Source organism: Euleptes europaea, chromosome 6, assembly GCF_029931775.1.
Source record: "Euleptes europaea isolate rEulEur1 chromosome 6, rEulEur1.hap1, whole genome shotgun sequence".
Lineage (NCBI taxonomy): Eukaryota > Metazoa > Chordata > Lepidosauria > Squamata > Sphaerodactylidae > Euleptes > Euleptes europaea.
The window spans coordinates 5,426,661-5,451,266 of NC_079317.1; the positions used below are offsets into that span (position 1 = coordinate 5,426,661).

The 24,606-nt window shown below is 46.6% G+C and overlaps 2 protein-coding genes across 2 annotated transcripts in view; one reads left to right on the forward strand and one right to left on the reverse strand.

Annotated features, from left to right (window-relative positions):
- PSMC6 (proteasome 26S subunit, ATPase 6) overlaps window positions 1–24,606 on the reverse strand; it is a 126,286-nt gene that overhangs the window by 92,415 nt on the left and 9,265 nt on the right. The window lies entirely within an intron of this gene.
- Window positions 844–24,606, forward strand: part of TXNDC16 (thioredoxin domain containing 16) — a 44,620-nt gene continuing 20,857 nt past the window's right edge. The window contains exons 1-13 of the mRNA XM_056851137.1: window positions 844–871; window positions 2,424–2,522; window positions 4,493–4,575; window positions 9,607–9,680; window positions 11,027–11,101; window positions 13,091–13,212; window positions 14,288–14,378; window positions 16,150–16,306; window positions 17,549–17,715; window positions 19,863–19,923; window positions 20,952–21,087; window positions 21,529–21,675; window positions 23,021–23,080. Of these exons, the coding sequence (XP_056707115.1) occupies window positions 844–871; window positions 2,424–2,522; window positions 4,493–4,575; window positions 9,607–9,680; window positions 11,027–11,101; window positions 13,091–13,212; window positions 14,288–14,378; window positions 16,150–16,306; window positions 17,549–17,715; window positions 19,863–19,923; window positions 20,952–21,087; window positions 21,529–21,675; window positions 23,021–23,080 (1,300 nt within the window). The remainder of the gene's footprint in view (window positions 872–2,423; window positions 2,523–4,492; window positions 4,576–9,606; window positions 9,681–11,026; window positions 11,102–13,090; window positions 13,213–14,287; window positions 14,379–16,149; window positions 16,307–17,548; window positions 17,716–19,862; window positions 19,924–20,951; window positions 21,088–21,528; window positions 21,676–23,020; window positions 23,081–24,606) is intronic.

Here is a 24,606-nt window from a genome sequence, read left to right on the forward strand (position 1 = left end):
TGTCTGAAACAATCACATATTTATGGGAACCCCCAAAAGAAAGGGTGTTAGATGGGGAGGGCTTTGAAGAGTCTAGGCCCCTTGTTCTTAAATATTTTTTTTGCCGCCAAGTGGCAGTCAACTTATGGCGAACCCATTGGGGTTTCAAGGCAAGAGACGTTCAGAGGTGATTTGTAGGGTTGCCAACCTCCAGGCAGTTGGAGAGAAATTAACACCTCTGCTATACTAATAAGGTAATGAGAAACACTAGCCCAAGGCTCAAAGATAATTGCAAATTCTATATTACAAAATCAACTATACAAAAGACATAGAGTAATTGAGGCATAACACCACCAGGGTCATCTAGTCCAACCCCCTGCGCAGTGCGGGAAATTCCAAACTAAGAGGGACCTGGCAACCCTAAGCCAGCCACATAATGGCTGCCACAACCTTCCAGCCACACAGAGAAGATCCTTGTGCTGTGGTGGCAGCTGCTGCCAAAGCAACACTTTAAACAAATTGCACAGCTGATCAAACCTCCGGGGGTCATTCGGAAGCCTTGGTGGACAGAAGCCTTGCTTGTCCCCCCCCCAACTTTCTAAAAACACTCAGTGAGCACGAGGAACGGTGTTGACGGCTGCCACGGAGCCCACGGGCACCACGTCCGGGACCCCTGCACTACACCCTTACCAGGCTACAATTCATACCCAGTTCCTTATTCCCTGTTCCTAGTTCCTTATTTGCAAACCCAACCAATTTGTCCCCTGCGCCTGAGGATCTATGATTTGGAGTGCTCCAGAGCTTATTTTGAGTATCCTCGATACTTATAGTCCGAGCGCTCAAATAAAGAACTAGGAACTGCGAATGAGGAACAGGAACTGGCTTCAGGCTTGTAAGATAAATATTGTTAAAATTAACCAGGGAGTGGGGAGAAACATAGGGTTGCCAACCTCCAGGCAGTAGCTGGAGATCTCCTGCTATTACAACTGATCTCCAGCCGATAGAGATCAGTTCCCCTGGAGAAAATGGCCGCTTTGGCCATTGGACTCTATGGCATTGAAGTCCCTCCCCAAACCCTGCCCTCCTCAACCTGTGATGTTCATACTATAATTGTAGGATTTGGCTTCATCTGACTTTGTCTTTTTTAACTCTTTCATTGACCACCATCAAACGTTGCCAAATATTCTAGGAAGCTGAGAACGTTGTTATGTAAGCGGCGGTTTCTCTTTTTCATTTTTATGATGGTGTCATTTTATTGACCGTGGGCACGAGCCCCCCTGCCCCCCCTCAGCACAGCCACATGCCGGGACAGACCTGGCTGTGTAGCAAAGTACCCCTACTGGCTTATAGCAGGAGTTTCTAAATGGGCTGCTGTTGTTTAATTGCGACTTTTTGCTTTATTGATGTTTCCCTTCCATTTAAAAAGCGCTGACCAAGCCGCCCTTTGTTCTTTGTATTTATAGAAACCGTATTTCGCTTTGATAAAAGTTGCAGCGCTTCCTAGCATTTTTTTTTTGAAAGCCGCAGTAACAGTTCAGAACTTTCTTTTTGTAATTACTCGTATTTGATTGAAAGGAAGACGACCCTGGATGTAAGACAAGCTCCCTAAAAACGTTATGGGTGTAAAGTGCCGTCAAGTCACAGCTGACTTACGGCGACCCTTCATGGGGTTTTCAGGGCAAGAGATGGTTTGCCATTGCCTTCCTCTGCATAGAGACCCTGGAATTCCTGGCTGGTCTCCCATCTAAGTCCTAACCAGGGCCAACCCTTCTTTGCTTCCAAGATCTGACGAGATCAGGCTAACCTGGGCCGACATAACTGGAACTCGTATTTGAATGTATGAAGCTGCCGTCTTTTTTGATGGCATTGCTGGGCTGGGGAACCTAGTCTTGCATTTGAGTAAATTATTATTATTGGTTTTGCTGTTGTTGTTTATTAGATTTCTATCCCAGCTGTTCCCAACCAAAGTCGGGATCAGAGCGGCTCACAACCAGAAAATACAATACGATACAAACAAGACATCTTAACCATTGTACTTAAAATCCCATTATCTAATATTCTAAGATTGAACCATTCTAAAAAATTGTCAGAAATATTTCAAATGGCACCTTTCACATTAATGACATTTGCAGGGTAACCAGTCAAGGGGAGGGAGAAGAGGGGGAACAAGGGAATCCTGTAGCAAACATATGAAAAATCTTGATGATGGAAATATCTTCTTTGCTATTCTGATAAAGTTAGTTTTAAGAATAATCGACCGAAATTTGACTGGTAAAGCTGGCCAACGCTAGATCTGGAAACCGAAGCTTCAAAAACACTTTTGACGATTTCTTTTTTAAGAGCAAATCGCCCTGAGTGATGTTCAGTTGCCGAAGTCATGTCATCTCCACCAGCCAACAGATGGGCTCTCCTTGCCTCTCTTCTGCTCTCATGTGTATTATCAGCAAGCAGTGCAGAAGATGCCTTCTCGGAGCTGAAACTCCAGGAGTATCTCAGTGGCTCGCCAGCATCAAAAGCGTCCTTGGTTTATTTTAGGAGGGATGGTGAGTATTGTCACCTCGTGCAGTTTTATTACCTTTGGTTCATGGGAGTAGTAAACAAGAGAAAGAAAGTCTTTAGCCCTTTTCATTAAGAAGCTAAAATGGAAAAGGTATCTCTCAGCAACAAAAAGGCCTAGAGACTTACTTTAAAAAAAAGGAAAACTGGGAATTCAGAGGACTTAAGAAAAAGATTATTGTATCATTACAATGCTCTATCCATCTAGCTATTGCCAGTTGTTTTTTTTTTAAAGGAGGAAATGGTGGTTGGGGGTATCATGGCAAACAGCAATGAATTGCATGGCACCTTTTGAAGTGCTTTCCATGCAGAAGGCAAACACACTTCAGTTGCGTACCAGCAGGAAACGTTGGATCAAAGGTGCTTTGAGAAAGTACGGAAAAACATGAAAGGGCAACGGATGAGTAACAGTGATGTTTGGAAGCTCAGAAATAATCTGCTGCAGTTGGGGGCACAAACCAGAGCAAAAAGCCCACCTGGAAGTCACCTTAGCTGGTCATGCTGGATCAGCACATGAAGTTCAGTCTTTCTCATATCTGCCCGTATCTGTTTTAGCTCACCTTTCCTCTCTGGGGAACAGACGTCATTTGTCCCTTGACATTTTATCCATCTGTGAGTCTGGTTGGCCCAGGGTCACCCAGTGAGCTTCGTACCTGAATGGGGATTTGAACCCAGATCCTTCCAGATCAAGGCTTCCCCAACCTTGTTGAGCCTGCGGGTGCCTTTATTTATTTATTTAGTTCATTTATATCCCACCGTTCTCCCCAATGGGAGACGTTTCATCCTACGTGCAGAAGTCCATGGTAAACGTTTGGCTAAATGTGTGTTGGCGCATACAGCTACCCTGGGCATCTTGATGCCACCTTGCTGGTATGGATCAGTCTTGGAACTTGAAATAAATTTATTTTTTAATAATTTATTTAATTTATACCCCAATGGGGACACAAAGCGGCTTACATCGTTCTCCTCTCCGGTTTATCCTCACAACAACCCTGTGAGGTAGGTGAGGCCAAGAGGGTGTGACTGGCCCAAGGTCCCCCAGCAAGCTTCTGTGACAGAGGGAGGATTTGAACCTGGTTCTCCCAGGCCCTGGTAGTCCCTCACTCTAACTGCAACGCCATGCTGGCTCTTCGGGATTTCAAGAAAACCCCCACAGAATGGCTGCCATGGGGTGGGATTTTTTCTTTGTTTTGTGAATGCGATGCTGTTCGGTTTCAGTTTCCGAAAAAGGTGGAGGGCTTTCTACTTGCGTGGCCAGACATGGAGACATAAGAAAGTCTGTCTCGGTGACTTTAGGCTCCTTGAGATCCCCCCCCTGCAATTTCCTTTAACAATTATGGTGTAAGAATGAACATTCTGTGCACATTTTCATATGGAATTCTGCATCTCGGTCCCTGCTGTTAAATTCAGTGTGGCTGGACCCTTCGCAGGGTTACCAACCTCCAGGAGAGACCTGGGGATCTTCTGGTGTTACAACTCTTCTCCAGGCTATAGAAATCAGTTCGCCTGGAGAAAAGAGCTGCTTTGGAGGGTGGACTCTATGGCATGAGACCCTACTGAGGTCCCTCCCCTCCCCAAACCCCGCCCTTCCCAGGCTCCACCCCCCCCAAATCTCCAAGAATTTCCCATCCCAGAGCCGGAAATCCTAATCCTTCCAGTTTTTCTGCTCCGTTTTGCCTGGATCCCTTTATTTCTTCAGTCCCCCGTCTTTGGTGGCCTTTCTCTCTGCAGCCCCCGTGATTTGCATCATAGTGGTTTTGGGAGTCAAAAGGGCCCATACACTTTCTTTTCACCAGCCTAATAGATCTTGGTCTGGGGGCAGGCGTAGCAGAAGCTTCCTGTTTGCCGGAGAGGCAAAGGAAAGAATCTGTGTGCCTCCAACAAGGTGTAACGGTTACAGAAATAATAATGATAAATTGTGACCATAAATCAAAGTAAGTTCTTATTTGTGTTCTAGCTTCTCCTTCTGTGGATGTGTTCCTGGAACAGCTGGAGAACTCCGTAGGAGCTCTTCGAGATTATGGGATTTCAGTCTTGAAGGTAATTGAAAGTGAGTTTCCCAACCTGGATCTGGCAGGATAATGCTGCTGCAGTCGTCTTGTTTGTGGGCTTCCTCGAGGCACCTGGTTAGCCCCTGTGTGAACAGACTGGTGGACTTGATGGGCCTTGGTCTGATCCAGCAGGGCCTGTTCTTAAGTATTTCTTCATGCAACGCGTAATTAAATTGTGGAACTCCCTGCCCCAGGATGTGGCGATGGCTGCCAACTTGGAAGGCTTTAAGAGGGGAGTGGACATGTTCATGGATGAGAGGGGTATTCATGGCTGCTAGTCAAAATGGATACTAGTCATGATTGTTACCTATTCTCTCGAGGATCAGAGGAGCATGCTTATTATATTAGGTGCAGTGCTGCAGTCAGTCATCTTGTTTGGGGGCTTCCTAGAGGCACCTGGTTGGCCACTGTGTGAACAGACTGCTGGACCTGATGGGCCTTGGCCTGATCCAGCAGGGCTTTTCTTACGTTCTTATGACATTTTCTTGCCTTAGAAACAGCACAGGAAGTCTCTTTGAGAGCCAATGCAGTGTAGTGGTTAAGAGTGTTGGGCTATTATCTGGGAGACTCAGGTTTGAATCCCCACTTGTGCCATGGAAGAAGAAGAGTTGGTTTCTATACGCCGATTTTCTCTACCTTTTAAGGAGACTCAAACCGGCTTACATTTGCCTTCCCTTCCTCTTCCCACAACAGTCTCCTTGTGAGGTAGGTGGGGCTGTGAGAGTTTGGAGAGAACTGTGACTAGCCCAAGATCACCCAGCAGGCTTCATGTGGAGAAGTGGGGAAACAAACCTGGTTCTCCAAATCAGAGTGTAACGCTCATGTGGAGGAGTGGGGAATCAAGCTGGGTTCTCCAGATTAGAGTCCACCCCCGCTAACTACTATACTACACTGGCTGGGTGACCTTTGGCTAAGGATGCCAGCCTCCAGGTGGGACCTTGAGGTCCCCCGGAAAACAGCTCTTCTCCAGACTACAGAGATCAGCTACCCTGGATAAAATGGATGCTTTGGAGGGTTGACTCTGTGACACAGTACCCCAGTGAGGTCCCTGTCCTCCACCCCCAAATCTCCAAGAGTTTCCCAACTTGGATCTGGATCTGGCAGCCCTATGCCCCCACCCCCCACTGGTGGCCAGGGGGGATCTGGCAACCCTACATTGAGCCAGTCACACACTCTCAGCCTAACCCACCTCACAGGTCGTTGTGAGGATAAAACGGAGGAGAGGAAAAATGTTGTAAGCCGCTTTGGATCCCCATTGGGGAGAAAGACAGGGTATAAATCAAATAAATAAATAAATTCATTTCCAGCTCCAAGACTGATCCGTGCCAGCAAAGTGGCATCAAAAAGCCCAGGGTAGCCGTTATGTGCCAACACACTTCAGTTTAACCCAAAGTTTACCATGGACTCCTGCACGTAGGATGAAAGGTCTCCTGGTCGTCTCAGATGTGCAATATTTGCCTTGATGGGAGGTCAGGGGGAAAAGTGGAAGGAATAAGAGCTGGATGTTGAGAAACGTCAGTCTCATGGCATAGAAAGCAGGCTAGACCAAACTGGTGTGCGGCTGGGATAAGATAGTGGCATCCGGGTGGCGATTTTTAACGTCAGTCCTTTCAAGGGATTTATCTAAACCGTTTCTACCCCCACCTCTCCCTATCGCCAAGGCAGTCCAATATCACAAACAAATAAGGACAGTAGCCAAAACAGGATAAAAATGTGTGACTCAAAGCAAGCAGTGGGTTCTCGATCAAATCCAGCCTGAACTGACCCTAGAAGCTACAATGACTAAACTGAGGCTGCCGTACTTTGGTCGCATTATGCGAAGACAGGAGTTGCTGGAAAAGACAGTCATGCTAGGAAAAGTGGAAGGCAGCAGGAAAAGAGGAAGACCCAACAAGAGATGGATTGGCTCTATAAAGGAAGCCACATCCTTCAATTTGCAAGACTTGAGCAAGGCTGTTAAAGATAGGACATGTTGGAGGACTTTCATTCATAGGGTCACCATGAGTTGGAAGCGACTTGATAACACTTAACACACACACACACACACACACACAGAGAGAGAGAGAGCGATTCAAACAGCATCTGATTGAAAATGCAGATCATTCCCTTTTAAAAAGGTAGCCAAATAGCATAGCGTCAAGACAGAGAGCCTTCTTAAAGGCTTTTAAGGATCTGAAGGGTTTAATTGTTGTTTTTATGTCTTTGTATTTTTAGGCTTGGGTTTTAATTGCTTTAATGATGTGCGGCTATTACTGTTGTATTGGTCGGTTTTGAATTATTGTAAAATGATATTATTATATGTGTTTTTGTTTGTTCGAGGCCTTGGAGGTCCTTGCGAGGGCAGAAAGGCGGGATATAATTTTTGGTACAATAAATGAAATAAATAAAACAAAGGGGACGTAAAAACACAACTACTGAAAACACTCCACGAGGCAGTAGACGTTTTCTCAGAGGCCTGTGGGAATCGAAGTGTGTTTGCCTGGCACCTAAAAAATTGTAAATTTGGCACCGGGTAATCATCACTGGGCAGGGAAGAAGAAGAAGAGCTGGTTTTTCTATGCCGACTTTCTCTACCACTTGAGGGAGAATCAAACCAGCTTACAATTGCCTTCCCTTCCTCTCCCCACAACAGACACCTTGGGAGGTAGGAAGAGGCTGAGAGAGTTCAGAGAGAACTGTGACTAGCCCAAGGCCACCCAGCTGGCTTCATGTGGAGGAGTGGGGAAGCCAACCCGGTTCACCAGATTAGAGTCCACTGCTCTTAACCACTACACCACGCCATTCTACGGCTTAAGCTGACTCTTTGGTGCTTACCCACCTTGCCTTTTCCAAATGAGTCATACAGTTCTGGGCAAAGAACCTAAAAGTTGAGCTGAAAATTATACAAAATGCTAATATAATTTATTATGGAGTGTACACACATCAAAACACTGGGTCTTAAATATACAGGCTAATCAAATTTAAAAATATATAAAAATTGCTAAATTTCCAGCATAGTTTGATGAGGAATCAATGTAAATGACCAATAAATAACCCAAACGCGTTTCGACCTTTGCGGCCTTCTTCAGTGATCATTTATACATATTAAAAAAACACACATCCAGAAATACATAAAAGGTATGCTGTAAGGCAATAACCTTCTATATTGTGTGGCCCATTGTCACTTGTTGCAAAACATGGAATTTTCACCATTTAAATTGGCACACACGGAGGTCTTGTGTATTTCCAGTGTTGTGGATGTGTATATCATCGTATTGGCCACATACAGTTCTGGGCCTCAGGTAAAGGTCTCAGTGGGCGGGATGGTACGGGATGAGGCCATGCCCTGAAGCCGGACCATGGAGAGCTTTATAAGTAATAACCAGTGCTTTGAATGCTGCCTAGAAGTGAACCAACTGCCCGGGAAGTTAAAAAAAACAACACATGAGTTTAACCTTCTGGACCTTCTTCATCGGCAGCTCCATGTGGAATACTTTGAAGCAGTCCAGCCAAAGCATCAGTAACTGTGACCAAATCATGCCACTTGAGTAAAGGCTGCAAGTGCTAAAATGTGATATGTGCCACAGAGGAGATCTGTGTCTCCATCCTCAGCCCCTGAGCTATAAGCGCTTGCTCCTTAAAGGAAAGGGAAACCATGGCCAGCATAGGTAGACTGTGCAAGCCTTGACTGGCTTTACTGTCATCCATCAGCATCTCTGGGTTGAGCTTCATTTGATGGGCCTTCATCCAGCAAGTTATACCCTCCAGGCACCAGAACATATGCGGCTTCGCTGACCATGCCTGAGTGAACTATAGTGACATCTTATGACAGCTGACAGGTATTGCAAGCATTATAACCACATATGAAGTGGCTGAAACTCAACATGATACAATGCCTGTTTATTAGAGCTAGATTTGAGTCCAGTGGTGCTTTAGAGAACAACAAGATTTGGAAGGGTATAAGCTTTTGAGATTCAAAGCTCTTTTTGCCAGAAGGGAGCTGTGACTCTTGAAAGCTTGCACCCTGTTGGTCTCTAAAGTGCTACTGGACTCAAATTTAGTTCTTTTACTGAGGCCAACATATATACCCTCTGAAATCCATTTATTAGGCACACCTACATTGTCTATCCCATGTAGGTTGTTGTCTGAGAGGATGATAATAGAAGCCATTGGAGCGGTGGACTCTTATCTGGAGAACCAGGTTCGATTCCCCACTCCTCCACATGAGCAGCGGACGCTAATCTGGTGAACCAGGTTAGTTTCCCCACTCCTCCACATGAAGCCAGCTGGGTGACCTTGGGCTAGTCACAATTCTATTAAGAGTAAGTAAGGAAATATTTATTTGTAGATAACCAAAGGCCTTTACAAGGTATATTAAACCAAAGGCCTTTACAAGGTATATTAAACTATAAATCAAGAAGATTATATAATAAAGATGAAAGATAAAAGAAAATACCATATAAGTTATGATAAAATACAATATAATTAAAATATATTCTAGCTGGCCATCAGTTCTGGCTAGTTACATTCTTTGGCTCCAGTTTGGCTCTTATCTTTCTAGCTGCTAGAGCGAAAAGTGACATCCTGGAAGTAATAAATGAGTTGATATCTGACAATAAAAATACTAATTTATTGGAATCAGGAAATGAGTTTAACCCAACTAATATGGTATGAAGGAATTTTTCCCTAGGTATTACATAAAGAGGACAATCTAAAATATAATGGGATAAATCCTCTACAGCAGAACCACAAATGCAAATACATTGTGCTAGTGGTACTTTATTATATCGTCCATCCAATATTGCTGTTTGCAGTTCTATTAAGAGCTCTCTCAGCCCCACCTAACTCACAGGGTGTCTGTTGTGGGGAGGAGAAGGGAAGTTTAATTGAAAGCTGGTTTGATTCTGCCTTAAGTGGTAGAGAAAGTCAGCATATAAAAACCAACTCTTCTTTTTTCTTCTTCATTTGCGTAGCACTTTATCAAATTCAGAGAGTTTCGTGTACATTGCCTGGGTGTTAGGATATCTTTTCTTCTTCTCAGGTTAACTGCCACCAGGGAGAAGCATTAGGGTACTGCAGAGAGGACAGTTCCGTGGGAAAGGCATACCTGTTCAAGTAAGTACATCATTTTGTTGCAGATGCAATTGATTGGATTTCCAAGGAAATGTTTTTGGGAATGGGCCGTCAATAAGCACAAGAAAGCAGGGGGATTTATTTATGAATTTATTTCACTTCATTTCAAGCCCACGTTTCTCACTGAGACTCGGCAGATTGCAAAATGCGAAAAGCAACGCCGGTCAGATAGCATATGACAACCGGTAAACAATGTCGCAGGCCTAGGGTTACCAAACTAGAATACGATGCTGATAAACAAACAGACCAAAAGAAAAACCCGCCCAGGGCATGACGTACCTGAAGTGAAGAAAGAGAATTACGAAGAAAGAAGACAATATAGTTAAATAAGCATTGCGGCAGGCTGCAATCCTGTCCCTTGTAAAAGTGACCTGAGTTTTCCATTTACAATACTAATTCCTTGGTCCAAAATGCCCTCCTGATCCCTTCTGTTTTGCACATTCTGCAAAGTCATAGAATCATGGGAGGCTTCCTGAGCTCCACAGGCAAGCAGGGCCACGTGGTGGAAGCCACCATAAATAATGGGTGTGGGTGGGGAATTGCCAACCCCAGATGAGAAATGCTGTTGTGGTGGAGCATACTAGGAGAGATGGTCCAGAAAGGCTTTGTAGGTGATAACCAGAACCTTTAATTAAACCCAATAACTGATGAGTAACTGATGAGTAACCAATGATGCAGAATGAGTGCTGTGTGCATGCACTGCCTTGGCCTTCTGTACCAACTGGAGTTTCCAAGGGCAGGCCCACGTAGAGTGAACTGCAGTAGTCTAGCCTTGAGGTGACCATAACTTGATATGTGTGCATGCACTGCCTTGGCATTCTGTACCAACTGGAGTTTCTAAGGACAGGCCCATATAGAGTGAATTGCAGTAGTCTAGCCTCGAGGTGACCGTAACTTTATATGGCCAAATCAGCTACATCAAGGTAGAAGGTGGGGCTAAATGAAGCTGGAAGAATGCGTTTTTAAAGCAGTATTGACTGTTTTCTCTGGCAATAAAGCTGGATTCAATAAAACCCATAGGCTCTTAGCCAAGACAGCGAGTGTCAGCTGGACCCCATCACAGGATGGATGTGGGAAACCCAGGTTTGAATCCCCCCTGTGCCATGGAAACTTGCTTGGTGACCTTGGGCCAGTCACACACTCTCAGCATCGACCCTGGCAAGTATTTGGACGGCCCTCTTGCTTTGAAAACCCTAAGGGGTCACCACAAGTCAGCTGTTTATTGATGGCCAAATAAACAAATAAATAAAGATAAGATAGGAAACAAATACAATAAACCTTAGCCCAGTTTTCAGAAGCTGTCCCCTTCCTTCCCTCTCCTTTTCCAGGGGACATGTGCTGATTCGTGAGCTCCCGACGGATGCCTTGTTCAGCGTGGATGCCATCGTAGCAAACGTCCTCTTGTGAGTCGGCTTGCCATCTCCTGATTTGCATGGTTGCAGAGGGTAGCTGTGTTGGTCTGTCATAGAAGAGCTGGATTCGAGTTCAGTGGCACCTTAGAGGCCAGCAAGATTTCCAGGGTACAAGATTTCAAGAATCTGACAAAGGGAGTCTGTCGAAGGGAGCTTTGACTCTCGAAAGCTCATACCCCAGATATAGAAGAATGGAAAGATAAGTTGATGGAATACTCCACTATGGCGAAAATGACCAACCTGATAAATACAAGCAATGATATTAACTATGAGGAGTTCTATGAAAAGTGGAGATTACTTTATAAATACGTTGAGGTTTAATATTAATAAAAAATAGAACAAGAAGATAGAGATATCTAATTTCTATCCAAATTTATTTTTATGTTTAGATAATAAATGAATGAATACGGAGATATATAACCACGGATAAATAACTTTGACGACAAAGATAAAGATATTTTATATGTTTAATAATTTCATAAGGTGATCATTCTTAGTTTATATCTTAGCTTAGTTTCTCCTTACTTGTTAGAATAAATACTTGATTATAATACAGAAAAGCAGGGCAATGTAGTCTGACTAATCTATATTTGAATGTTGGATAGTCTTATTTTTTACCCTATCCCTCTTTCCTTTCGTACCCTTCTTGATTAAAAAAATGTTTTTTAAAGAAAAGAAAGGTCATATCCTGAAAACCTGTTGGCCTTTAAGGTGCTACTGGACTCAAAGTTAGCTGATTCTGCTGGGTGTCTGCCGTTAGCAGGCTGTCTGGGGTGGTCCTGCGGGATCCATGAGGGGTCTTTGGGGCAGCCTGGCCTGAGGAAGGGGGGAGGTGGCAGAAGCTGGAGGGGCTGAGACTGGGGCACAGAGCTGCAGAAAACTGAGCTACCCCCCTTGTGCAGAGGCCGAAATGGCAGCCCGTGAGTTCTTATACACCTGAGGCCTTTCCTTGCATCCTACTGGGACCTGTTGATCCTTGGGGATCCCTGGCTGGTCTTCTGGCTAGATCCTCTGGCCAGACCCTGGGCCCACAGGGAGCTTGAATTAAAAGTACAGACTCACCACAAGCCAGCGTAGAGCTAATATACTATAGTGGTTAAAGCACTGGACTTGGATCTTGGAGACCTGGGTTCAAATCTCCTGTCAGCCATAGATATCCATTGGGTGACTTTGGATCATTCCACCTCCACCTACCTCACAGGGTTGTTGTGAGGAAAAAAGGAGGAAGGAGACCCCTGTGTGCTCGCTGAGCTCTTAGAAGGAAAGGGAAGATTTAAAAAAGTACTTGGGCAGAAAGAACATTATGAGTATTCAGTGCTGAGCAAGGTGATTTATTACATTTTTATCCCTCCTTTCCTCAAGAGCACAGGGCAGCCTGTGTGGTTCTCCTCATCCTCCTTTTTACCCTCACAAAAACCCTGTGAGGTAAGTTTGGCTGACAAAGCGCGGTGAACTCAACGGCCAAGGAGGGATTTGAACCCAGGTCTCCCTATTCCCCAGAGCCCCGTGGCGCAGAGTGGTAATGCTGCAGTACTGCAGTCAAAAGCTCTGCTCACGACCTGAGTTCGATCCCGACGGACGTCGGTTTCAGGTAGCCGGCTCAAGGTGGACTCCGTTTTCCGTCCTTCCGAGGTCGGTAAAATGAGGACCCAGCTTGCTGGGGGTAAAGGGAAAATTTCTGGGGAACACACTGGCAAACCGCCCCGCAAAACAAAGTCTGCCTAGTAAACGTTGGGATGTGACGTCACCCCATGGGTCAGGAATGACACGATGCTTGCACAGGGGACCTTTACCTTTACATTCCTACTCCCAGCCAGACACGCCAGCCATTTTGGCTCATTGTCAGCTGGGCACGGACTGTGAGTGGGTGGATACGTGTCCCACCCTCCAAAAGCACAAATGAGTCTTCTCCTGCCGACAGAGATGCTGCTCCGTCTGGCGGGAGCTTGATCTGCCATTCTCTCCCTGTTTTCTGCGCAGTGCCCTCCTCTTTAATGAGGTGAAATACGTCGCCACACCAGAGGACCTCAGGAATCTGGAAAACGCACTTCGGGGTCAGTTGGACCTTGTGTTTGCCTACGTCCAAGCTGTAGGGACTGCAGGTAAATACATCCGGCTGCTTATCTGGACAGCCGAGGGCCGCAATGGCTGGGCTTTTCTCTCTTTACTTTACTTTTATTGTTAGGGTCACTGACCAGAAAAGGCTTTTCTCCCTGAAATTCTCAGATGCGGCTGCCTTAGAGCTTTCTCCCGGCCTGCAGCGGCTCTCAAGGATGTCGGCTTTTGACTCGGGGATTTGCCTGGGGCTGGAGAATTTCTCGAACAGAGTTGCTGCGTTGTGGGTGTGGGCGTGTATGGTGGTTTTTGAAAGAGAGATGTGTGATCGGAAGGGTAAAAACTTAAGATGACATCCAAGCAGGGACAGCGATAATTTTGTTATCAAGGATTTCACAGTGACCCAAGCATATATTAAGTCAATCTTGAACATCTAGACTATTGTTTTTCGCTTGATCAGATTTTGCAAGGTAAGGATTGCGTTGGGGGTAGAGAGGAGAGGAAGTTGGGCCTTTCAGAACCAGCTCCTGAGTGACTCCCTGTCTGTCTTTCTGTCTCTGTCTGTTTCTCTGTCTGCTTCTTTTGCTCTATGTCTCTGCCTCTGCCTCACTCTCATCTGTCTCTTTCTATCTGCCTCTCTGTGTCTCTGTCTTTCTCTGTCTCTCTGTTTCTGTCTGTCTGCCTCTGTCTCTCTCTTGCTCTGCCTCTGTCTTTCTCTCTCTGCCTCTCTCTCTGTCTGTCTGTCTTGCTCTGTCTCTGTCTGTCACTCTCTCTGGACAGCCAGCGTGGCGTAGTGGTTAAGAGCAGTGGTTTGGAGCGGTGGACGCGAATCTGGAGAACCAGGTTTGATTCCCCACTCCTCTACATGAGCGGCGGATGCTAATCTGGTGAACTGGATTTGCTTCCCCACTACTTACAAAGCTAGCTGGGTGACCTTGGGCTAGTCACAGCTCTCTTCGAGCTCTCTCAGCTCCGCCTACCTCACAGAGTGTTGTGTTGTGGGGAGGGGAAGGGAAGGTGATTGTAAGCCGGTTTGACTCTTCCTTAAATGGTAGAGAAAGTCAACATATAAAAACCAACTCTTCCTCTTCTTTGTCCCTCTTTCTCTCTCACTCTTTCCAGAGCACAGAGTGTTGATGGAGGCAGCTTTCGTCTACGGCTCTCTGCACCGATTTGCCTTGACCACCGAAGTGATGCTTCTGAAGAGCATTCAGTAGGTATTCCACAGTCTTGGGAGTTCAGGCCTTGCTATGAATTTGAGCTTATTTGGAGCCCTGTCGCACACAGCCCTTCACACCCGCACCCCATCTCTCAAGGTCTCCAGCCGAGGCTTGCAGCGTATCACTCGCCTGCTCGCCCATGGTGAGCGCTGACTGGAGACTAAGCAAGCCTCCCGCTTCTCAAGCCTATTGGCTCTTTAAAGTGATGCTCAGGCAGAGTCCCTGCGAGGCAATCTTACGTTTGGGAGGCTGTGCCTTTTTCTTATTTCCAGCCTGGGAACCTGCTGGCCTGTGTCAGAAAGAGAGTTTAATGCTGCTTAGGAAATACAGTGCAGAAAGAAATGGGAGCCTTGTGACCCCTTAAAGGCAAGGATGCTTTTATTCTAGCATGAAAAATCTTGGACTGGCTGGTTTGTAAAATGTTAAGTTCGAATAAAACCATGCTGGTCTTCAGGATGCCACAAGCCTCCTATTTTGGTTGCAGTGGCTTTACAAGAACATCAGCCCTGTTGGGTCAGACCAGTGAGGGTCCATCTAGCCCAGCATTCTGTCTCACACAGTGGCCAACCAGTTCCTTTGGAGGACCAACAACAGGGCATAGAGTGCGAGGCCTTCGTAAAAACATCAGAAGATCAGACCCAGTGGTCCATCTAGAAGAAGAGTTGGTTTTTATACCCCGTGTTTCTCTACCAAAAGAAGTCTCAAAGCTTTAAAAATATTGTCGAAGGCTTTCACGGTCAGAGTTCATTGGTTCTTGTAGGTTATCCGGGCTGTGTAACCGTGGTTACACAGCCCGGATAACCTACAAGAACCAAGTCTCAAAGCTGCTTACCATCACCTTCCCCACAACAGGCACCTTGTGAGGTAGTTGAGGCTGAGAGAGCTCTAGTCCAGCATCCCGTCCCACACTGTGGCCAATGAGTTCCTCTGGTGGGCCAACTACTGGACATAGAGGCCGAGGCCTTCATAAGAACATCAGAAGAGACCTGCTGCCAGTGGTCCATCTAGTCCAGCATCCTGTCTCACACTGTGGCCAACCAGCTGCCTCTAGGAAGCCCACAAGAAGGCGGCTGAGGGGAGACATGATAGAGGTCTATAAAATTATGCATGGTTTGGAGAGAGTGGACAGGGAGAAGCTTTTCTCCCTCTCCCATAATACTAGAACATGGGGTCATCTGCTAAAGTTGGAGGGTGAGAGATTCAAAACAGATAAAAGGAAGTATTTTTTCACACAACGCATAGTTAAATTGTGGAACTCCCTGCCCCAGGATGTGGTGATGGCTGCCAGCTTGGAGGGCTTTAAGAGGGGAGTGGACATGTTCATGGAGGAAAGGGGTATTCATGGCTACTAGTTAAAATGGATACCAGTCATGATGCAGACCTATCCTGTCCAGGATCAGAGGAGCATGCCTATTATTTTGGGTGCGGTGGAACACAGGCAGGATGAGTGCTGCTGCAGTCGTCTTGCTTGTGGGCTTCCTAGAGGCACCTGGTTGGCCACTGTGTGAACAGACTGCTGGACTTGATGGGCCTTGGTCTGATCCAGCAGGGCCTTTCTTATGTTCTTAAGAAGTATGACTGCAACACCATCCTCCCGCCCATGCTCCCCAGCGACTGATTTAAAGAGGCACGCTGCCTCTGGTACCGGAGGGAGTAGATATCCGTCATGACCAGTCTCCATTGATAGCCCCGTCCTCCATGACTCTGTCCATTCCCCTTTTAAAGCCTTCCAGGTTGGCGGAACATTGTTTTTCCCCCCTGCAGTGACGAAGAGTCTGACATACCACCCTCAAAACTCTTTTTCTGCCACTGCAAGATGGCCGCCGATCCGGGCCAGCCGTGCCGCAGGACACTGATGGAGCAGCCGCTGACCACGCTGAACGTCCACAAGTTCCTGAAGCTGATGGGGGAGCCGCTGGTGGTACGGGTGGTAGTGGCAACAACCGTCACCCCACTTCTGGGCCCCTCACTCACATAGTTGCGTTTGCTTTGTGGCATACCAGAACAGGAGTTTGTCAGAAGGGGTGTGATGAGCAGGGACAGAAAAAGGGTTCGGGCTTAGGAAGGATGGGGAGGAGAGGCCTGCCCCCAAACGATCTTGGTCAGTGAGCAGCACCCCAAGTCTGGTTTACCCTACCATTTTGGTCAGAAAATGAACCCTGTATGGGTTAAGCTAGGCTTGCAAATAAATCAAGGTGTCCCACTCAGATGCCCCAACTTTGTCTCTCTGTCTGCTACCTTTTTATCACACCCTTCCTCATCTATGAAGCTGTGTTACGTTGAATCAGATCCTTGATCCTTCGAAGTCAGTATTGTCTACTCAGACCGGCAGCAGCTCTCCAGGGTCTCAGGCTGAAGTCTTTCACATCACCGCTTACCCGGCCATTTTAACTGGAGATGCCGGGGATTGAACCTGGGACCTGCATGCCAAGCAGATGCTCTACCACTGAGCCACGGCCTCTCCTCAAATAATGCTAGAAGAATACATGTAGCGGCCTTGGGTTGCTCTCCAGAGTCTCAGGCAGGGGTCTTTCACATCATCTACTATCAGGTTCTTTTAACTGGAGACGCCGGGGATGGAACCTGGGACCTTCTGCATGCCAAGCAGGTTCTCTTCCACTGAGTCCCTGGGGAAGGGCTTGGCATGCGTGCAGAAGGGCCCAGGTTCGATCCCCAGCATCTCCAGCTGAAAGGACCAGGCAGTAGGTGATGTGAAAGACCTCTGCTTGAGACTCTGGAGAACCACTGACCTTGATGGACCAAGGGAGTCTGATTCAGTAGACGTTCATATGTTGATGTGGCTTTTATTGTGGGTGGACCTATTATGCAATTGTCACTCTTAAAAGTCTTCACAACATTGCAATGAACTGAGCCAAACAGACTGGAATCTCTCTCTCTTGTGGTTTTAGTTCCCTTTCTCTAAGGAGTTCAGGGTGTCGTTGGGCACATGGTGGATATTTAACTGCAAGCTGCAGTGTGCCTCTTAAGGTTTATGGAACTGAGCTGTGGCCACACAAAGGGCCCCGTTCTGACTTTCTGGAATTATCCTTGACCACAGCTGCTTGTTTTGCCCCAGTTAAATCCAGCACGGCCCCCTGTGCTCGCAACTGTGCTTTGGTTTGAACCAGCTAAAAGGGGCTTGTGTTGAAATCCTCTTCTCCAGATGGAGGTCACGGCAGATCCGGAGAAGGTCTCGACTGCTCACCTCCAGCTCGGCCTTCCGCTGATCTTCATTCTCACGCAGAAAGAAACCCTGGAGGCGGACAGAAGGACAGCTGAATTTGTGGCCTGGAGATTGCTGGGGAAAGCGGGGGTGGTCCTCTTGTCGAGGTAAGGGGTGGGCAGGGAGAGGGTGGTGGAAAGGGCCATCGAGTTGCAGGTGACTTATGGCGGCCCCTTAGGGTTTTCAAGGCAAGGGACGATCCGAGGCGGTTTATTTATTTATTTGCTTTGTTTATTACTCTCTTTTATATTTTGGAAACCAAGATCTGACCCTGGAAAGAGTATTTATTAGTTGGTATTTTTTCTTCCGTGTTGATCAAGTGAAACACGTCCTGATGGTTGGTAGAGCAAGTTTCTTAGACTCTTAGGGGAGATTAGAGGGAGTCATGGGGAAGGAAAGGGATGTCAGAGGCCGGAAGGTAACCTCCATATGCGCATGTCGGAATGCCCCTTGCTTGGGGTTCACAGTGGGGGCAGCTGCACCCTTTGGTGCAAGGTTTGCTGGTTTCTCAAAAACATCTGGTTAGCTGCTATAGAAAATGCAATGTTGAACTAGACGGGTGCCAAGATCAGAGTTTGCCTAAGGCTCCAAAAATCCTTGGTTTTTTACACCTCGATTTTCTCTACCTTTAAGGAGACTCAAACTGGCTTACAATCACCTTCCCTCCCCCTCCCCACAACAGACATCCTGTGAGGTAGGTGGGGCTGAGAGAGTTCCGAGAGAACTGTGACTGGCCCAAGGTCACCCAGCAGGCTGCGTGTGGAGGAGTGGGGTATCGAACCCGGTTCTGCAGATTAGAGTCCACCGCTCTTTATCGCTACACCACACTGGTCACCATATTACAAAGATTTGGACTTGTGGGTCACCCTACCTAAAACCACTGATCTCGGGCCCTCTGAAATTGTCTTGACTGAAGGACTGTTGTATTTTGGCAGTTGCCACCAGGTGGTGCTGTGATGCCATGTTCCACATGGGGAACCAGCTTCGATGGCGGAGCGGGGATTTGAACCTGGGTCGTCCAGATCCTAATCTGATACTTTAACCACTACAGCACACTGGCTGTCAAGCCTACCCCTTTGAAGCTCACCTGGCCCTACATTACTGTCCCCGAGGTGCCAGGTCAAACATTTTCCTTTCTACCTCAGCTTTTAATTGGAGCTTTATATTATCCTTTTATAGCTCTTTTTAAAAATCTGCATAATTACTGTTTTGTAGCGACTGCTTTTAATTTCTGGTTGTGGTTTGTGACCCTTTATGGGGGTATTGGCCCTGACCTGGATGGCCTAAGCTAGCCTGATCTCGTCAGATCTCAGAAGCTAAGCAGGGTCAGCCCTGGTTAGTATTTGGATGGGAGACCACCAAGGAAGTCCAGGGTTGCTGTGCAGAGGAAGGCCCGGGCAAACCACCTCTGTTAGTCTCTTGCCTTAAATCCTAATGGGTCACCATAAGTCAGCTGTGACTTGACGGCATTTTACACACATGTGGGAGCATTGTCCCCAATTTTGTGTCTGCTTTTTATTTTTTATTGTTGTTTTTATGATTTTCTGTCTTGTGCTTTTATTGTGTTTTTTTTTTAACTTGGTTAGCTGCCTCAAGCAAGTCATTCACCTGTGGCTTGACGGCACTTGACACGCACGTGGGAGTAATTTCCCCAGTTTTATGTTTGTCTGTTTTTTATTTTTCATTGTTGTTTTTATGGTTTTTATGGCTTGTGCTTTTAGTGTTGGTTTTTCTTGGTTAGCTGCCTCAAGTGAGTCTCTAGAGCACTGGTTCCCAACCGGGGGTCCATGGAGGTCCACGAAACAAAGTTATAAACCCATAATAAATTAATATTTTCAATTAAAAGTTCTCTATTATAAAAATATGTATTCAAATATTATTCTAAGTTTAATGTTTAACTAACAGTTATGATTAAAGTTTATTTTCAAATTCTCTGAATTTTTATTTTGAACCTTGGGGTCCCTGCACCGAACAAAAAAGTCCTAGTGGTCCCTGGTCAAAAAAAGGTTGGGAACCACTGCTCTAGAGGCAGCCTGTAAATCTCCTCAGTAAGTAAACAGAAGGTTTTCCTCTGGCCTGCTGTTTTTTTTCCTACACAACAGATTAATTTTTTGACAACAGGTGTGTTGGGTTGTATGGGGGCCCCTCCGGAAGCAGAACAGCACAGACACAGGTTTACCTGTAAGCCCAAGATGGGAGGCAGTTGCTCGAATCCTGCACTCCACAGTCTAACATCCAATTTCTGTTTCCAAAGGGGTGTTGCAGGTTTGGACTTCCTTCTCCGGTATAACGTGGCCATCAAGACAGCAGCTGAGGTTAGTGGGGTGGTGGTGGTTTGTTATGAATTTCCTGCGTTCTTCTGAAGGTTGGACTAGATGACCCTTGGGACACCTTCCAGCTTAGTGTTTCTATGTTTTTATTTATTGCCTTAAAACATTTATTAGCCACCTGTTCCCTGGTGTAACTCAAGGCAGCTTACTGTATGAATAAAATGATTGCAAAACCCCAGTAAAAACCATGTAAATACAGCAGTGATAAAAACACAAAAAAAATACAACTTAAAATTCTAGTTAGGACTGTCAATAAACTAACCAAATCGGTCAAGCGGAGTCCTAAATAAAACTGTCTTCAACTGCCTGCTGAAGATCGACAGTGAGAGGGCCAGGTGCACCTCTCCGGGGAAGTTGTTCTATAATCATGGGGCTGCCACCGAAAAGGCCCTCTCACATGCACCCACCAGATGAGCTTCTTTGGATACTCAGGAGGGCCCCTCCCTGTGATCTCAATTCCCAGGCAGGGATGTATGGAAGAAGACAGTCCTTCAGATACACATGAAGCTGCCTTATACTGAATCAGACCCTTGGTCCATCAAAGTCAGTATTGTCTACTCAGACCTGCAGCGGCTCTCCAGGGTCTCAGGCAGAGGTCTTTCACAACCCCTACTTGCCTAGTCCCTTTAACTGGAGATGTCCGGGATTGAACCTGGGACCTTTTGCATGCCAAGCAGATGCTGAGCCACAGCCCCTCCCTTATGCCACTCCCAAGCCTTGTAGGGCTTTAAAGGTCCAAACCAACACCTTGAATTGGGCCTGGGAGCAGATCGGTTGCTGGTGTAATTGCTGTAGTATCAGGGTCATATGGTCCTAGGATCGTTGTTTAACACCATCCTGAGCTCCTTGGAAGAGGGGTGTGGTAAAAATGCACTAGATGCAATGGTAACCTTTCCATTCTGTGGCTCCGTTCAAGGGCTAAGGGGTCAGGTAGAACCCCGAATCCCCACCGACGCCCCCCCCTTTAAATCCCCTTTAGCAGAAATTCAGCCTGACTTCCTCTGTCTCTGCAGGGAGTGAAGTACCTGATCTTGAAGGACACGGATGAAATCATTGCGCTGATGGAAAGTGGTAAACAGAGTGACCACATCCCAGAGTATGAGGAGGAGGAAGAGGAAGAAGAGGAAGCTGGCGAAAGCTATGAGCAAGGTAACCTTAGCAACCCTTCCCCTCTGGAGTACTTGAACTATCATAGCGTTCTTCTGCTTCTTCTCCTTCTCCTCCAGCATGGTGTAGTGGTTAAGAGCAGTGGTTGGGAGCGGTGGAGTCTGATCTGGAGAACCAGGTTTGATTCCCCACTCCTCCACATGAGCAGCGGAGGCTAATCTGGTGAACTGGAGTTGTTTCCCCACTCCTACACACGAAGCCAGCTGGGTGACCTTGGGCTAGTCACAGTTCTATTAAGAGCTCTCTCAGCCCCACCTACCTCACAGGGGAAGGGGGGAGGGGGGATTGTAAGCTGGTTTGAGTCTCCCTTAAGTGGTAGAGAAAGTAGGCATATAAAAACCAACTCTTCTTCTTCTCCTCCTCCTCTGTCACACAAAGCATACCGCTTGTCTGGAATTTGTAGAGTGCTTGTTTCCCCTGCAGAGATCCAAGACGATGAGGTGGTGGAATCTATTGTCAGGGACAGGCGACACGAACTACCCCTAGAGCACATCCTGACCTTGACGGAAGAGTCGTTCAGCCCCACTCTGGCAAACTCCGACTCCGTGGCGGTTCTGTTCTATGCCAGTTGTAAGTGAACGTATAACAGCTGTCTTTCTATTGGGCTGCTGTTCAGAATTCAGGGCAGTGTACAATCTGTGTTTTCTGATTGCTGTGCGAGCAAAGAATAGGGCATTAAGTGTGGAGTTCAAGGTCCTGAGAATCTTGGTTTCCATAGGTTTGTTTTTAAACACCCAAGCTTCTAGTCCATAAGCAAGTGAAGATACACAGGCCACGCCTGATGAAACCTCAGAAGGTAGAGGCGGCCGGCTTTTTGAGTTGTGCTTTTCCTCTTCTCTGTGGCTAGCAGGATTAATTATTCAAATTATGCACCTCCATTTGAATCTGAGTAATGTATGGTGGTGGAAAAAATAATAAAAATTTAAAAATATCCTTCCCATCCCCCTTCCCCTATGAAACTATTCTCCGTAGAGCTTTCTTAACCTTTTGAATTTAATTTTAAAGTCAATGTACTTTATGAAAGCTGGATGCAAAGTGGATATTATACTAAAATATAGTGTTAAGAGGTAATAAAGTTAATATTTAAGATGTAATAAAGAGAGCCAGCGGGTGGTTTGGAGCGGTGGACTCTAATCTGGAGAACTGGGTTTGATTCCCCACTCCTCCACATGAAGCCAGCTGGGTGACCGTGGGCTAGTCACAGTTCTCTTAGAGTTTTCTCAGCCCCACGTACCTCACAGGGTCTCTGTTGTGGGGAGGGGAAGGGAAGGGGATTGTAAGCAGGTTTGATTCTTCCATAAGTGGTAGAGAAAGTGGGCATATAAAAATCAACTCTTCTTCTTCTTAAAAAAATGTTTTTTTAAAAAGGAAAGTGCCGTCAAGTCACAGCCGACTGAAGGCAACCCAGTAGGTTTTTCAAGGCAGGAGACTTTCAGAGGTGGTTTGCCATTGCCTGCCTCTGTGTAGCAACCCCGGACTTCTCAGTGATTTCCCTTCCAAGTACTAACCAGGGCCGACCCTGCTTAGCTTCTGAGTTCTGACGAGATCTGGCTAGCCTGGGCCACCCAGGTCAGGGCCATATAATAATTGTGTGCCGTCAAGTCGCAGCTGACTTATGGCAACCGCGTAAGGTTTTCAAGGCGAAAGATGTTCAGAGGTGGTTTGCCGTTGCCTTCCTCAGCTTAGCAAATGCTGGGCTTCCTTAGAGGTCTCCCATCTAAGTTCAAACCAGGGCTGACCCTGCTTAGTTTACAAGATCTGACGAGGTTGGGCCAGCCTGGGACTTCCAGGTCATGGCAAATAATGTATACAGGTGGCAAAATCCAGTCTTTGCTGGCACAGAAATTTGACTTGTGGGACAGGGACGGCGCCAGAATAATGGCTGATCCTCTGTGTGTGTTTTTTCTTGTTGTAGGGGAAGCTGTCTCCCTGGTCATGATGCAGTCTTACGTAGAGGTGGCCGCTCGTTTGAAAGGTATGGATGCGAATGAAGGGAGAGCTAGTGCAGTGTAGCGGTTAAAGTTTCAGACTAGGCTTGGGGAGTCTTGGGTTCAAATCCCTGCTTGGCTGTGAAGCTCAGCTGGGTGACTCTGGGCCAGTCACTTTGTGAGCCTGACCTGCCTCACAGGGGTGTTGTGAGGACAAAATGGAGGAGTGGTGAAATAGGTATGCCACCCAGAACTCCAAAGAGGAATTAATGCTTCTAATAAATAAACAAATGTATCGCTGGGGGCTCTTTGCTCACCCAGGGCTTGAAATTAAACAAGGGCTTGCAGCCAGAATCAACTTCTTCACCCCCTTCGTCAGGGTGTCAAACTAACATACGGCCTGCGGACCAGATCCAGCCCCTTGAGAGTTTTTATCCGAGCCAGCCGAGGTGGCCTGATCTGGGCTGGCAAACTCACTGCAGACTCACCAGCAGAGGCCCGGCCCGACCAAGTGACATTTATGTCATATCTGGCCCTCGTAACAAATGAGTTCGATACCCCTGCCGTAAGTTGTCCAATGAGCACACAACAGTTCGTACGCATGACAGGCGGTGTGCCAATGAAATCTATCCCATTGCAATCCCGCCATTTGCTGCCTTTCTTCCTTGAGGAACTCACAGTGTCTGACAATATAAATAAAACTATTGACAGAAACATGATAAAAACAATATAAGTAAAACCACAATTATAAAAATACATAAAAAAGAGTCACAAATTTAAGAACACGATTTAAATCCAACTTGGAAGGCTTTAAGAGGGGAGTAGACATATTCATGGAGGAGAGGGGTATTCATGGCTATTAGTTAGAATGGATACTGGTAATGCTGCATACCTATTCTCTCTAGTATCAGAGAAGCATGCCTATTAGTTTGGGTGCTGTGGAACACAGGCAGGATGGTGCTGCTGCACTTGTCTTGTTAGTGGCTTCCTAAAGGCACCTGGTTGGCCACTGTGTGAACAGACTGCTGGACTTGATGGGCCTTGGTCTGATCCAGCAGGGCCTTTCTTATGTTCTTATGTAAATGGCCACATCAAGAGTTTGCGCTTCCCCAACTCATCACGGAAAAAAAGGCTGACGAAGTGGACGACACCTACTATTTTTGTTTGCTCCTGCAGCCCCTTTTCCCTCTGTTTGTGGCATGCAGGGTGGAGGATCTGTGGGGTACTCCTGTGCCGACGGGCAGTTGGGAGTCTTTTCTAACCCCTTGATTGGGGTTAGAAATCCCTTTCTAATCCCTTCCCACTTTTGTGATGTTTTATGATTCTTAAGGAGGTCAGTTGGGCTCTACCTCGTTCCTGAGAGCCAGTGTGGTGTAGTGGTTGAGAGTGGTGGTCTGGAGTGGTGGACTTTAATCTGGAGAACCAGGTTCGATTCCCCACTCCTCCACATGAGCAGCAGAGGCTAATTTGGTGAATTAGCCCACTCCTCCACATGAAGCCAGCTGGGTGACCTTGGGCTAGTCACAGTTCTCTTAGAGCTCTCTCAGCCTCACCTACCTCACAGGGTGTCTGT